Raw genomic sequence first — 13,153 nt, forward strand, 5'->3', positions numbered from 1 at the left:
AGCCCATGTTCATTGAGATGAGGCTTTATAAATCAGACAGGCAGTGGGTCCACCAGGAGAGTTGGTGCAGTAGAGAAAGAGTGCAATAGCTAGTGCTGTTTTCATGTGTAGTTAGAAAATGCATCATTCTCCAATTAAGGAAATTAATTAAAATCAAGCAGATGGTAATCAAGGCATATTGCAATATAATTTTCCCTAGTACATGCATTACTCTCAGGTGCTATCAATGTACACTATTGGTTTTACACTGTAAATTTAGGTCCAAGGTACATTATCCTGATTATCTATTTCTTGAGATAATCTTCTCACTTAGTTTTCAATGTTTTCATTGAACATTGTACAATTAATCCTGTGCTACACATAAAAGGCAGTGGCTACAAAATTTTTATTATGGGATATTGTTCTTGTCCACAATAGTCCGGGGTCAAATACAAACTTAGATTAGCAAATATTTTGTCCTTATACAAATTAATCTCATTGTTATATGTGATGTGTTGTGACAACATTGATAATGTAATATAATGAGAATAGTTGTCATATTGACCATGGAAAACAGAACATGTTGCTCACTTTACAAACATTTAACATTCTCTAAACGTTTAATTGAGAGAATGTTAAAATTTGCTGAGCCTGCAGGCTCTGGGGGTGTGTGAAGCACCCCCTGGCAGCACCACTGAGAAAGCTCTGGGGCAGTGGCAGGCTTTGGGAAGGTCAGTTCCTGGAGGAGCCCTGTGCTTGGTGTCCCACTGGGCATTGCTGAGTTAGGGATGGCAGCGTTAGGGATAGTTGGTGCAGAGGGTACAGGTTTAACTCTTCCCTGGGATGCATTTCTGGAGACCAGGCTGCACTCGTTGGACACAGCAGGTGCAGCTCTGGAGAGCAGTTCCAGCACTGCTGAGGGCCAGCTCTGCATCCTCACTGGGGGTTTGCCCCTCAATCTGGGCACCCTCCCCAAGGAGAGGTGGGAGGGCTGGCCTGGCAAACTGGGCAGAGCCTGCAGAGAACTTCCAGCCAGAAGCCCCAGTGTGGATCAAGGGGTTTCCCTTGAAAACTGCGGCTGTTTGCTGGGCACAGCATCAACTCCAGCGGCCTGGGCTCTCCAGGCAGGGCTGGCTGCAGGCAAGGAGTGCCTGGGCACGGGGCAGGAAGGGCTGCTGCCCCCAGAGCACGGCTGGGAGTGCTGGTGTGTGCTGAGTGCTCAATTCAGGGACGTTTGTGCATGCACAGGAACTGCCAGGCGTGCCTTGGATGGGCCAAAGCAGCAATCTGGGAGCAGGACCCCTTCAGGATTAGCACAGTGGCATGGGTTATCCCTGCCTCTCTAAGCCCTGGGGATAAGGGCAGCACAACTGGTGGTGTCTGACTCTGAAGTGCATTTTTGTGACTTTCCATCTTGTTAAAGGATGATTTTTCATTTTGTTAAATAATACTTGCACTGTTAAATCAGTGCAAGTATTCATTTTCTTTATATCCCCACACAGCTAAATGAAAGAGAAATCTCCAAGTCTCATTTCTTTGTTATTTGCTTTTTAGTAAAGCAGTGAAATTTTCCTTTTAAGATAAAATACACAGAAATGGACAGCAAGAGCAGCTTGTGGCCTGGTGATTTGTTCACCTGTAGACAAAGTGCTGCCTGCCCTCATATGGCTTTGTAACTTCCCCAGAAAGAGCCTAAATGGTACACAGCAAACCAGCAAGGAATGGGACAGTTTGCCCATCAAAGAAACCTGTTGTATCCAGGTTAATACAATTTTTAAAAATTTTATTTAAAAAAAGGATTCAAAACTACTTTTTGCCTCCCCTCTCCCCACTCCCCCATCAGAATTTTTCTCATTTATGCAGCTCTTTTGGGGTGGAGGGTGATCAGTTCTTCAGCATTAAGTATATACAGTTACATGCTTCAATAGGTACTTCAAAAAGCAAAAGGGGAGGAGTGCAAAATCCTGTTGAGGTCATAGGCATATGATGTGTATTTATTCTTTCTGGCTGCTTCCTTTTCCTCATTTAGTTGTCTCCTGGGATTTGGTCTCATTTCCCAGTTGAACTGAGCAAGTTCAAACAGTCAAGTGCAGTCTCTGTAGCATTCAGCTGGGCTTCCTGTGTCAAGCTGTCCATTTTATAGCTCTTTGATTAATAAAGATGCTCTGGAAAAGAGGCCTTGAGAGTCCCATAGGAGTTTGGAATTCATTCCCAACTCTGAACGAACTTCAGACACATCTCTGTACTTGGAAGTATTTCAGGAGGATCACTTTCCCAGTGCTTACTGTGGAGTATCAGTGTAAAACCAAATCAAATGAAGAAATGACAAAAAGCTGACATAGAAACATTCTTTTATAGGAGCAGTAGGTAGAGTTCCAAAAAAAAAAAAAAAAAAGACCTAAAAGGCAGATTTCTATAATATATTCCTATTGTTTAACAGAAGTTTAGGGGTTACCCAAATACCATTATTAACAAGACTGGATGGAAGAGGAACCCTTTCCTCTTTTTCCCTTCTAGCTTTTCAACAGCATCCCAACACCTGCATGCAATAAGTGAAAATTGTACTCCAAGGAACACTATTAAAACCTCAGTTATGTGCCCCAAAGCAATCGACAGGAGAGACAAGGGTAAAGAACAGCAGAGGTTTTATTGTGTTGGATCTTGTTCTTAGGGAAGCTGACTGTGATCTCAGTGCCAGTCAGTAAAGAGAGCTCCCCACACCTTGGATCACTTGCCACACAGAGTTATGGAATATTCTTGAACAGGTTACAGAAGATTTGGGTAAAACCAGGTCATAATTTAACCATGTTCTGATTCCTAAGACTGTTACTGGGTATTTACTGCTTTTACACGTCTCTTTCATTTTCTTTATAACTCCATATAGCTAAAGGAAAGAGAAATCCTAAAGTTTTGTTTCTTTGCTATTTGCTTTTTAGTAAGGCAGTGAAAAGTTCCTTTTGAAATAAAAGTAGAGGGCATTTCTCAAGTGTGAACTCCTCACCAAGAGGTCAAGCTGCTTTGTAGCCAGAGATGGAACAATGTCATCACCTTGCCCCAGACGTGGCTTTTCTACTCTGAGGGATGCAAAACCCCACTGTGACCTCTGCAATCTCCATTTTCTAATTATCATCACTCTGCTAGTCCCAGGACCAGGCCATCAGTGATGTGAGCAGCAGCTGCTCTATTTCATTAATAGATTAATTTCATCTCTCTACAAGATGCTTTCTACATGAGGGTGACAAACTATTTGTCTTTCAAGGCCCCATTGAGCATCTATAAGCAAACAATGCACAGATCCAAAAGAAGTGGTTATTCTCTTTTTGATTGTCATTTTTGGGTGGAAATAAATAGCAGCTTCTCAGGAAAAATGGGAAATAGTTGACATTCAGAATGATCAATACCCACGTGCATTTTATACTGTACTTGAGAACACCTTAAAAGTACTGCAAAGGTGTAGAATCTCACAGTATGCTTCTGGTTTCTTTCTGTATCAATTGTGAGTTAGATGACTTCTATTTTTCTTTCTGTATCAATTGTGAGTTTGATTACTTTTATTTCTTCATAAAAAAAAATGAAGAGCATGGTGTCTGTTAACTGGAGACAACAAAATTACTCTCCATAGCCAGAGAGATCTTACCATTAAAAAAGAATAGGATGCAGTGTGGGTGTTCAAGTACATACATTAACTATCAGAATGAAGCAGCATATTTAAAAAAAAAAACAATTGTAACTGACATTTAATTTAGAAGTATTTTCTTATCCAACAAAGCCTTGTAGATATGCTGAATATAAGAGGTGGTTTTCTTCTCAGTCTTGTGGCTCCTAACATAATTTGGGGGGAAAAAAGAAGCCAGATACAGTTCTAGAGAGGAAAGGGCCTTGTTTCACAGAAAGCTCCTCCTGCTCTGAGGGCTTGAGCACATTCTTGCTCCATCCATCTCCAGAAGGAATAAGTGGTGTACAGCCCCTGTGCCACTCCATGTGCTCCAGCAAGGCTGAAGTCATTTGGAGCTGAACACAGAAAGGACAACCTTACCTGTGCTGTCTTAGCTCTTTAAAAGAGGCTAATTGGCATTACATGTAATTAATTTGTTAAAAGGTGTATTGTTTTTTACACTAGAAAGAAGTCCTGCTATTGTAAGTCTGCTTACCCTAAGTGGAGCAGTTTTGATGGGAAGCATAAGGCACCTCACCTGTCATTTCCAGAGACACCAGACAGACTATCTGAATTTAAAACCCCACAAAGTGGGAAATACTTAAGCTGATAAACTCTGTAAGTTGCTCTTAATGTGCTTTTTTTAGGAGTTTGAGCCCTTCCTTCAGCTGGCTGGAGAAGAGCTGCTTTTTCTCTTAAATCACACTATTGAACAGTTTAAATACTGCTGATGTCTTCTTTCATATTCCTCCAAAACATGATAGCATTTATAACACAGCAATTCCAGAAGAATATTTCAATATTCTTATACTGAGATATGATTATTGGGTTGAAGGTCTTACAGCACAAAACATTGATAAATGTATGAAAACAAGGGAGTCACAAAAACCAAAAAAGTTTGGATTTCTCAAGCTGCAGAGGTATCTATATTTTGTACTAGAAGTCTCCTTTTAGTTTTTACATTTCAACTCTTCAGAGTTACAGGGAGCAGACTATTAACCCTACAGAATGGGGGAAACTGGGTTTGAGGGTTTTCTTTAATTGGTATGTTCATAGCACAGAACTATGGCGGCAGCAGCATCTTTCAAAATGAAGACATGAACATGAATAATAAAACAGCCCAGGGTAATTAATCCTTGCAAGAAGAGACCTCCTTGTCTATGCACAGAATGAAAGCAAACACAAGTGAAATATCCAGAAACCCCAAAATCAAATGAGGACTGTAATGTGTGCAAGGAAAAAGGATGATCAAAGTGGGAACTAAGGCTTAAGACCTAAGAACTCTGAAGTTTTTATTGATGTGACAACATCTCTGTTTGAAGAAAAATAAAGTTAATGAAATTTACATGATGATAAACTTCCAAGTTCCACAGATTTTTCATAAGCAAAAAAAACATTCATGAATCAGTGAACCACAGCAAGAGTAAGGCTCTGCCAGTTTTGCAGACTGATTTACACTTGGAGGAGGAGGAAGGGAGGGAGGGCACTTTGATTCAAGTCATAGAGGCTAGGATGAACTCAGCTGCCAAATTCTGTGTTCTGCTCACTTTGTGAGCTTAGGCATTTTCATTTGGATGGGCATTTAGAGAGATTGTGGTAGAGCTTTACATTAAGCCAAACCATCAAAAGTTGGGCAATAAATGAAGACAGAAAATAGAAATTCAAAATAATGCTGATTTTGTTACAAAATCAAGGGCAGACTGAACAAATCCAAGAAGTATTTTCAATTGTTTGAAAACCTGAAGATGAAACAGTGTCCCAAATTCAAGGCATAATTTCGAGCTTTATAATGTTACCTGGAAAAAATTATGTCCATCAGATGAGGTTAGGATGTATGTCTGCAATTCCCAGACTCTCAAGTTAGATCTGAGGCTAAACTGGAGCTTCAGCACTGGTGGAGGCAGCAACAGCTGAAGGAACAGGCTGTGGCTCTTCTGGTGGATTGTGAAGTTTTGTTTCTGAAACACTAAATTCCATCATGGGGTCTTTCATCTCCACCACAGGTGCAAAAAACACCAGTAATGCTAATTCCAGCAATCCAGATCCTATTTCATATGCAGAAATTAACCCAAAGGCAAGGAATAGAAATGCATACATCATCCCATTCAATTATTCAGCAGTTTTGCAGACACACCGGAAAAAAACTAGCTTCCAATATAAAAATTGTCTATGAAAGAGTCTAACTTGAATTTGTCTCCATGGATCATAATTCCACATGTGCCTCTGGATCTGCAGAAGAGGAGAGAAAAATGAGCACTCAGTTTGAGCTGCCTCAGTTGGCAGGTTGGTTTGAGAATCAATAAAGCCTCCCAAGACTTTGTTCTTTGCAAGGTACCAGTGCCTGAAGAACAATTCTCACCCACAGTGTGTAGCAGAACTTCTTTAAGGGTTAAGAAAAGGCCAAGCTCATAAAATTTCAGGAACAGTGAGGGTCTTTTACAGAACTGGAACAAATCTGTTCTCTGGCTTTCAGAATTAGGTTAAATTACACCAGACTTGCTCAGCAAGGTCCTTCCATCCCATGATGATTTCATTCAGCCCTTGCATGGTACAAGGGAGGGAGGACACAGCACAAGACCAAAAGGCACAGAGAAAGTCACAGAAGTACAGAAAGAAAAATTACCATGTGTGTGTTGTCCTGGCATCTCAGCTGGTGTTCCCATTTCCTTCTCCTTCTGGAAATTACTCTGGAGCAGTTTGATTTCTTGATCATAGTCCTGCCACTCTGGAACTATCCTCATGGCTGCCTGCAGCTTGGGCTCTTTGGTCATTGGGTTATTACACTGCAAACAGAACAGACAGGCTACAAAAAGGTTTCTGCACTCAACAGAGGTGTGCTCCCCTCTGCAGGGATCTTCAGCCAGAGAACAGTGCAAAGTCTCTTTCCAAATTCATAACAATGCCACTGCTCCAGGTAAGAGAAACACAGAAGCTAATGGCAAAAACTCAAGTGCTGAAAATGTGCTGAGGAAGGAAAGTGCCTCTACAACTGGTTGCTGTATTTTATTGTAAGAGTGAGGGAATCATTCTGCACTCACCAGATCAATGGTTTTTGCTCTCTTCTTTGAGGAATCATCACACCATGTTTCACACCACAGCCACTCCTGGGGTAGGGACTTGATTGGTACTTGGTGGATCATGTTGTTTGGCAAATCCTGTTGTGCAGAGTAAGAGTTAGTAGCTGTTTGCACAGGGTGCAGGATGGGAGGAGCAACCCCCCTCCCAAACCAACAGGATTGTGAAGGTTAACTTCTGTAAGAGTTTTCTTTATCCCAATGCAAATATGAAGTGATGAATCCACACCTCATCCCATTCCAAAGACTCTGGGAAAATCCCAGGTCCCATCCTGACACCATAGCCCAGTAAAACAAAACAAACACAATAAAGCACACCTGATCAAGGTTGGACAGACTGTTTGGATCCTGACTCAGACCCTGATACTGTCCTCTGAGTCGATCTCCAGCTGCTATCTTCCTGAACTTCTTCAGATCCACAACATACAGAGCACTGTGTGGAAATGATGCAATTAGTAATGACTGCAATTAGTGATTTCACTGGGGGGTAACACTGCAGCCCTACTAAACCCCTGAGACACAATACCCTAAAACAGTCTCAGGGTGGCAGCACATCTATGATCTATTACCAGGCAGGAAAGCAGCTCTAACCGAGTCATGGCATGTACAAAAAAGAATTTCCAACAAATCTGTCTTAGCTTTGCTGTCATGCAGTCCCTGTTCCAACATTTGTTATTAACAAAGAAGATGTCTGTTAACTAACACTTCAGTTCTTCATCTCTAAAAGTTGTAGCAGACTGAAAATAACTTCAGAGTCTCTAGTGCTTCATTGGCCACAGAACCTTAAAGAGGCAGCAGGAAGCAACAAGTGGTTTTCAGGCAGTGCTGCATACCTCAGCTAGTTTTCTGCTAAATCCAAGTAGCAACCTCTCTATTTTAGGAAAAAAAGAAGAATTCTTCATACCTGATGTGGTATTTTCTTCCAGCTAAATGACTTGCCCAGTATCCTGATTTCCAGAACCTGTATCCATCCATCTCCCTTCGGCTGTCACAGAAGGGGGTGTATCCATAAGGAGCCCCATCCAAATTAAAATCCCTCAATTCCTTCAGGTCTGTGCGCACAATCTGAGGGGAAAGAACATTTTATTTGCATTTCTAGGAGCCTGCCCTTCTAGGGTTGTTTGCAAATGCTGTATAGGATTTAATTCAAACTGAGCAAACAGATAAAGGAAGAATTACCTGATATATATGTGGCAGTTTTTTGCATTATATATATGTAGTACAAAACTACAGCAAAAAAAGTGTTGTCTCCCCTGCCCTAAGAGCTGAAGCAAATAAAATAGAGCTTCAAATAACCTGATGGGGGTTGGTTTGGAGAGATGAAATGCAAAACTTTTTTAATAAGCAGCAAGAATTCTCACTATGCATGAACTGGGATTCTTGGTATCCCTTCCTCTTCAGTGTTTGCAGATCCTTCAGGGATGAAAGCTTTTTAATGGCTTTTTGACACAGATGTGGCAGTAGCACTACTTTAAAAATATCACTCTAATGGGAATAAAATGCCTTAGTATCTCTCACAAGCAGAGAAACAAACTGTCCAAAATGACAACTGGGGAGCTGGAAACCTCTGCTAACTGATCCTTCAGCTTCACTTTGACCTGGCATGGCTTCCCACTGAACATGTGCCAAACCCCCCAGGCAGCTCACACTCACTTGTTGATAATCTGATAATACTTCTCACTTCACATGTACTTCTGAGAGTAGTTTTGGCAGCTCTCACTGTGCACATTTCCTGCCCTTCCCACCCAGGAGCTGAGGAGGGGCACACACAAAACCTCCCATGGCCTTGTGCACAAGGGATTTGCCTTCTCTATCTCTGGCCAAGGTAAAAGCAGGGCCTGGGAGGGCAGAGTGGTTGGTGACTTAGGAAAATACTGTCTGTGGTAAGTGATCTGCAGGCTGGGAGAACAGATTGAACTGCAAAACTGGAAGGGTGAAATGAGAATCTCTTTGGCAAGCTGGCTGGAATCACAGCGAGTGAATGAGGAACCAGATAACAGTAAAAGACAGGCCAACAAAACCAATCTTGTGCAAACAGGCACAAAACCCAGCCCTCAGTGAAGCATGCCATAATTACAGAATCAACCTCCAGTCATGCCTGTGAAGGGCTCAAACTTGCAACCCTTCCAACAATATGGAAATTATATTCTAGAACTTATTCATTAAAAAAAAAACAGGAAAAAAAGAAAAGATCAAATAACTGCAGCCTCAGTGTTACCTGATCAGCATCCACAAAGAGGATTTTATCAACAGCTAATGGGAAGAGCACATCTAGAAAGAGGATCTTGTAACCCCAGATGATTCGCTGCTTCTCTGTCTGTTGGTGCAGCCAGCGTGGCCATTTATACTGCACAAGCTCATACTGGAAATTGTACTTCTTGGCCATGTATGGGATGAACTCCTGCAGAGGGAGGGGAAAAAAGCAGCTTATCTCAGTTCTTTGTTCCTCTGCAGGAAAAAGAAAAGCACATTACAAGAGACAGACTTCAGTCGAAGGCACAGAACATCAGCAAATGAAATACCACAAAGAAAATTAATTTCATTTTTAATTCACACAAAACACTGAGGCCAAGCTGGACAATCAATACAAATTGTAAAGGCAACTAACTATTTCAGCATTTTTGTCCATTATGAGCCATTTCATAGTGATCCACAGAGGAGAATGCATTACTCAAATCATAAAAATTCACAGATGGGACAATTCTTTAGGGGTGTACACAGCAGTGTAAGTGGGAGCACGTAAAATGTGAGAAGAGCATTGGGTATTGAGCCTTTTTTTATTTGAAAAACTTGGCCCACTGTCACATGAGCTGACATTCCCATCTGTGTGTGAGGCTTTCTCCAGCTTTGGGTGAGTTCAGGTTTAGCCAAGTGATGCTGGCAAAGGGAGGGGGAAGCAGCTTGTGGCACCTTTCCCCCACCACCAAATAAATTTCTAATTAGTAACAAACCTTGAATGTAGGGGATAAGTAGTTCTTCAGAAACCAAAACTTTAAGGGAGTCTTGGTGTGTTTCAGCACAGACAACATCATTATGCTATCAAAAGAAAAAAAAATAAAGCAGTTACAGGAACAAGTGGCATCCATGAAAAGTGAGCTGTGTCATAGATCACAAATTGCTGGGCTACATGATTAAATTATTTGCAGTTATGTGTCAGGTAACTGAACTTTATAAATAAAGAAAAAGTGGGTAGCTTCAGCCTATTGTAAATTGCTTAATTTTATTGACAAAATTACTAAATCCCCGACATCTCTATATTTTAACTAGGCACAGAATATACAACCTGTTGGCTTTTACAGTCCTTTGAGAAAAACAGAAGCTCAGATTCTTTCCAAAGCAACTTTTTCTGTAACTTCTTAACAATACATTATATTATATTATATTATATATTGTAGTGAGAAAATATATATATTATTATATATAATATAATGTAATGTAATGTAATGTAATGTAATGTAATATAATATAATATAATATAATATAATATAATATAATATAATATAATATAATATAATATAATATATATATTTCTATATAATATATATATAAAATATATATATTATTATATATGTTATATTGTAGTGAGAAAACTTAGGACAGCAACACACCATATATTAAACTAAGTCCATTTTTAACTCATGAATGCTATGCAGACACAAGTTCCCATGACATGGTAAATGCAGATTCTAGTGGACTTCTGAAGCATTGAAATAGTGGAGTTTTTTATACTCTTGCAGATTGTAACCTTTTTCCTGGTGCAAGGCCACCACCCTTTGGCACATTGGGGTTATAAATTCTCAACTAACCGTAGGAATCTCTCATACAGGTGTCCTGAAGCCACAGAGAATATATTTAGTACATCATCTTTATCCTGTTTCACATCTTCATTCTTCTGTCCTCCTGTGAATCCCCTGAAAGGAAAAACATGGTTCTGTGAAGGACAAGCTAGGAAGGGCCAGCTCTATAGGAAAGGCTGCAAATACAAATGTTTTCAGGCTCCCAAGTAGCAGGGGGGGTAAAGGAAGGTAAAAGCAGATGCAAAGCAGGAATCCAGAGCTCTAGAAACAGAGGAGTCCAATGAATGATAGCCCTGAACTCAAACAGACTTTAACAGACAGCTGTGGAATTTCACAGACACCACAGTATTGCCAAATAGTTTTCCAGTTTCAAGAAACTTGTAGATTATCATTGAATTAGTTTTACCATTTCAGAGATTCCCAAAATCCAGATTCATTCTCATTGGTGCCATCACTTAGCAGATCTTCATTCATCATATCAAACTTTTTCTGCACCTGTGAAGCAAGACATGGCTTTAGTGAGTTGGAAGCACATATTGAGTAGATATTGTCAGGAGTGTTATCCTGACACTGGTTCTGTTTTTACCTGCTTGAATTACACCCCATGAGCTGACAGGTAACCTAAGCTCTCTGGGAAAACAGCTCAGTAATGACTGACTTTTTCCAAACAGATTTCAAAGGAGCTTTTAGACATGGCATGTTAGTCTGGATGGTTAAAATGCTTTTTTAAGAGGTATTTAATGAAATGGATGCCAGTGATCTTTCTGGCTAAGAAAAACCTTCAAAGAAACCAACAACCTCTACCCCTCAAAAAACCAACACACCAACTCCACCAGTCTCTAACTGGTATAATTGGCACTGAGACTCCAAAGCAAATACACAGACAAGACAGTGGATGGGTAGAACATCCCAAAAATAGTCCAGCACATGTAAATGTTGCCAGGTGTGAATTGGGTCTGTTATAGCCATCACTTATCTACCAGTCATTCTCCTTGAACTTCTCAGCTATGGCATTACCATTGTACCTGACAGGCAACCCTAAGAGACAGCAGATTAGTAATTCACCATTTTTTTTCTTCTTTTTTCAAATGTATTCTCACCTAGCCTGTGTCAGAGTGACACAAAAAAAATTAATACAATTTATCTGTGACAGATAAAATGCTGGCTCAGTGGACATACTGAATGCTTATTACTAGACATATACTACATATGTAATATATAATGTACATGTGCACATTACTAGACAAAGGGCATACAAAACTGCTTTATCCTGAAGTTATAAGCAGTCAGGAAAATGTGAGTATTATTGTAGCTCAAGGACATACACAAGGAACAGGACTTTGTCATTCTCTCCTGTATTAAAAACCCAAATCAAGGCTACAGATGATGCTCTCTACCCCTGATACAGTGAGGTGAGCTTAGTGCAGACTGCCTCAAATGTATGCTCATGGGAAAGGAGCTTCAGGCCTTAATCCAAGTTTCTCCCCACTGTTGATCAAATAGATTTCTTTAAGGGCACCTTAGGTTTATAAACTCACCTTCACTTTAATAATTTTGCTCTTGAAGTTATTGAGAACAACAATAACTTCATTAGCTTCAGGTGGAGAGTCCGTGCCATCGTGGCTGAAAATAGAGCAAGATACTGATTTTTACTACAAAGCAAAAATATGTTCTTTATTTCTTCTGGCCATTTTTATACATGTATTAAGTCTCAGCACTGCAAAACAGGTTTCAGACATGCCAAAGAAACAAACACATTTATCTGAACACACTTAATGGGGTTTTTAATTAATTAATTTCACCTTGCATAACCTATATTTAGTATGACATGTAATTTGCTGTTTAATTTGCTGTTCAGGTCACCACACCTTGGCTAGAGAACCATTAGATTCACATATTACAATGCCTATCTACTTGAGAAGCTTTACAAGAAAAAGACTGAAGTATTTCTTATCCTGGCCTACCTGTAGATCCTGTAAATATCTTCAGATCTGCCTTTTCTCAGTCTTAGAGTCCATGCACCAGGATTGGCTTTTAACTGGAAGTAGCCCTGTAAAGTGAAAAGAATATTTGGCACTTTCCAGAAAATGCAAATGCAGAAATATTAGCTTTGAAGTTATGGGGTTTGACTCACTGTTTTAGATATAAAATGTTATTTGCAAGCCAGATTGTTATTAAATCCAGAGAACAAGAGAAAAGCCCCAGAAATCATTCTATTCAAAATTGTTGGGTTTTCCCTATGAGATAGAAGCTTGAAAAAATCTTGCATTATTTGTTAGCTCAAAGTCTTCACTGTCCTGATGGGAGCAGTGCAAGCCCAAAGTCTTTTCCTGCAAAAGGTTCCCTTCATGAAGGAGTGAGGGAATTTCAAAACACTAATTTGTGATTATACAAGAAAATCTAAAGGAATTCTGAAGCTCTACAGAGTGGTAATGCTAGAGCAGAAGCAGTAACATAATTTACGTGTTACAAGATATCTCTTCTACAGAACTTTAAAATTCAAATATTGTGTTCAAGTCTTTTTAAGCTTCAGATTCAGATCTTAAGATTCAGATTCAGATCTGAGTATTTTCCTCAGGGATTTAGATTATTAGACCTATAGAAGACACATGCAACTGTAGAGATGCTCCCATTCACTTTTGCACTGT

The 13,153-nt window shown here is 39.9% G+C and overlaps 1 protein-coding gene across 4 annotated transcripts in view; it reads right to left on the bottom strand.

Moving 5' to 3' along the window:
* Positions 1-1,745: 1,745 nt before the first annotated feature.
* UGGT1 (UDP-glucose glycoprotein glucosyltransferase 1) overlaps positions 1,746-13,153 on the bottom strand; it is a 41,144-nt gene continuing 29,736 nt past the window's right edge. For 3 of the 4 annotated variants that reach the window (XM_074546805.1, XM_074546804.1, XM_026795038.2), the window contains 11 exons: positions 12,470-12,555; positions 12,044-12,128; positions 10,912-11,000; positions 10,515-10,619; positions 9,660-9,744; positions 8,927-9,109; positions 7,613-7,773; positions 7,027-7,141; positions 6,673-6,789; positions 6,258-6,417; positions 1,746-5,863 (listed from right to left, as the gene is read on the bottom strand). In XM_074546805.1, coding sequence (XP_074402906.1) covers positions 5,838-5,863; positions 6,258-6,417; positions 6,673-6,789; positions 7,027-7,141; positions 7,613-7,773; positions 8,927-9,109; positions 9,660-9,744; positions 10,515-10,619; positions 10,912-11,000; positions 12,044-12,128; positions 12,470-12,555 — 1,212 coding nt within the window. In that variant the 3' untranslated portion in view covers positions 1,746-5,837. Of the gene's footprint in view, positions 5,864-6,257; positions 6,418-6,672; positions 6,790-7,026; positions 7,142-7,612; positions 7,774-8,926; positions 9,157-9,659; positions 9,745-10,514; positions 10,620-10,911; positions 11,001-12,043; positions 12,129-12,469; positions 12,556-13,153 lie in introns of those variants that run through there. The other variant, XM_026795039.2, reaches the window with a different exon arrangement.

The sequence above is a fragment of the Zonotrichia albicollis genome, chromosome 9, assembly GCF_047830755.1.
Source record: "Zonotrichia albicollis isolate bZonAlb1 chromosome 9, bZonAlb1.hap1, whole genome shotgun sequence".
NCBI classification, from domain to species: Eukaryota; Metazoa; Chordata; class Aves; order Passeriformes; family Passerellidae; genus Zonotrichia; species Zonotrichia albicollis.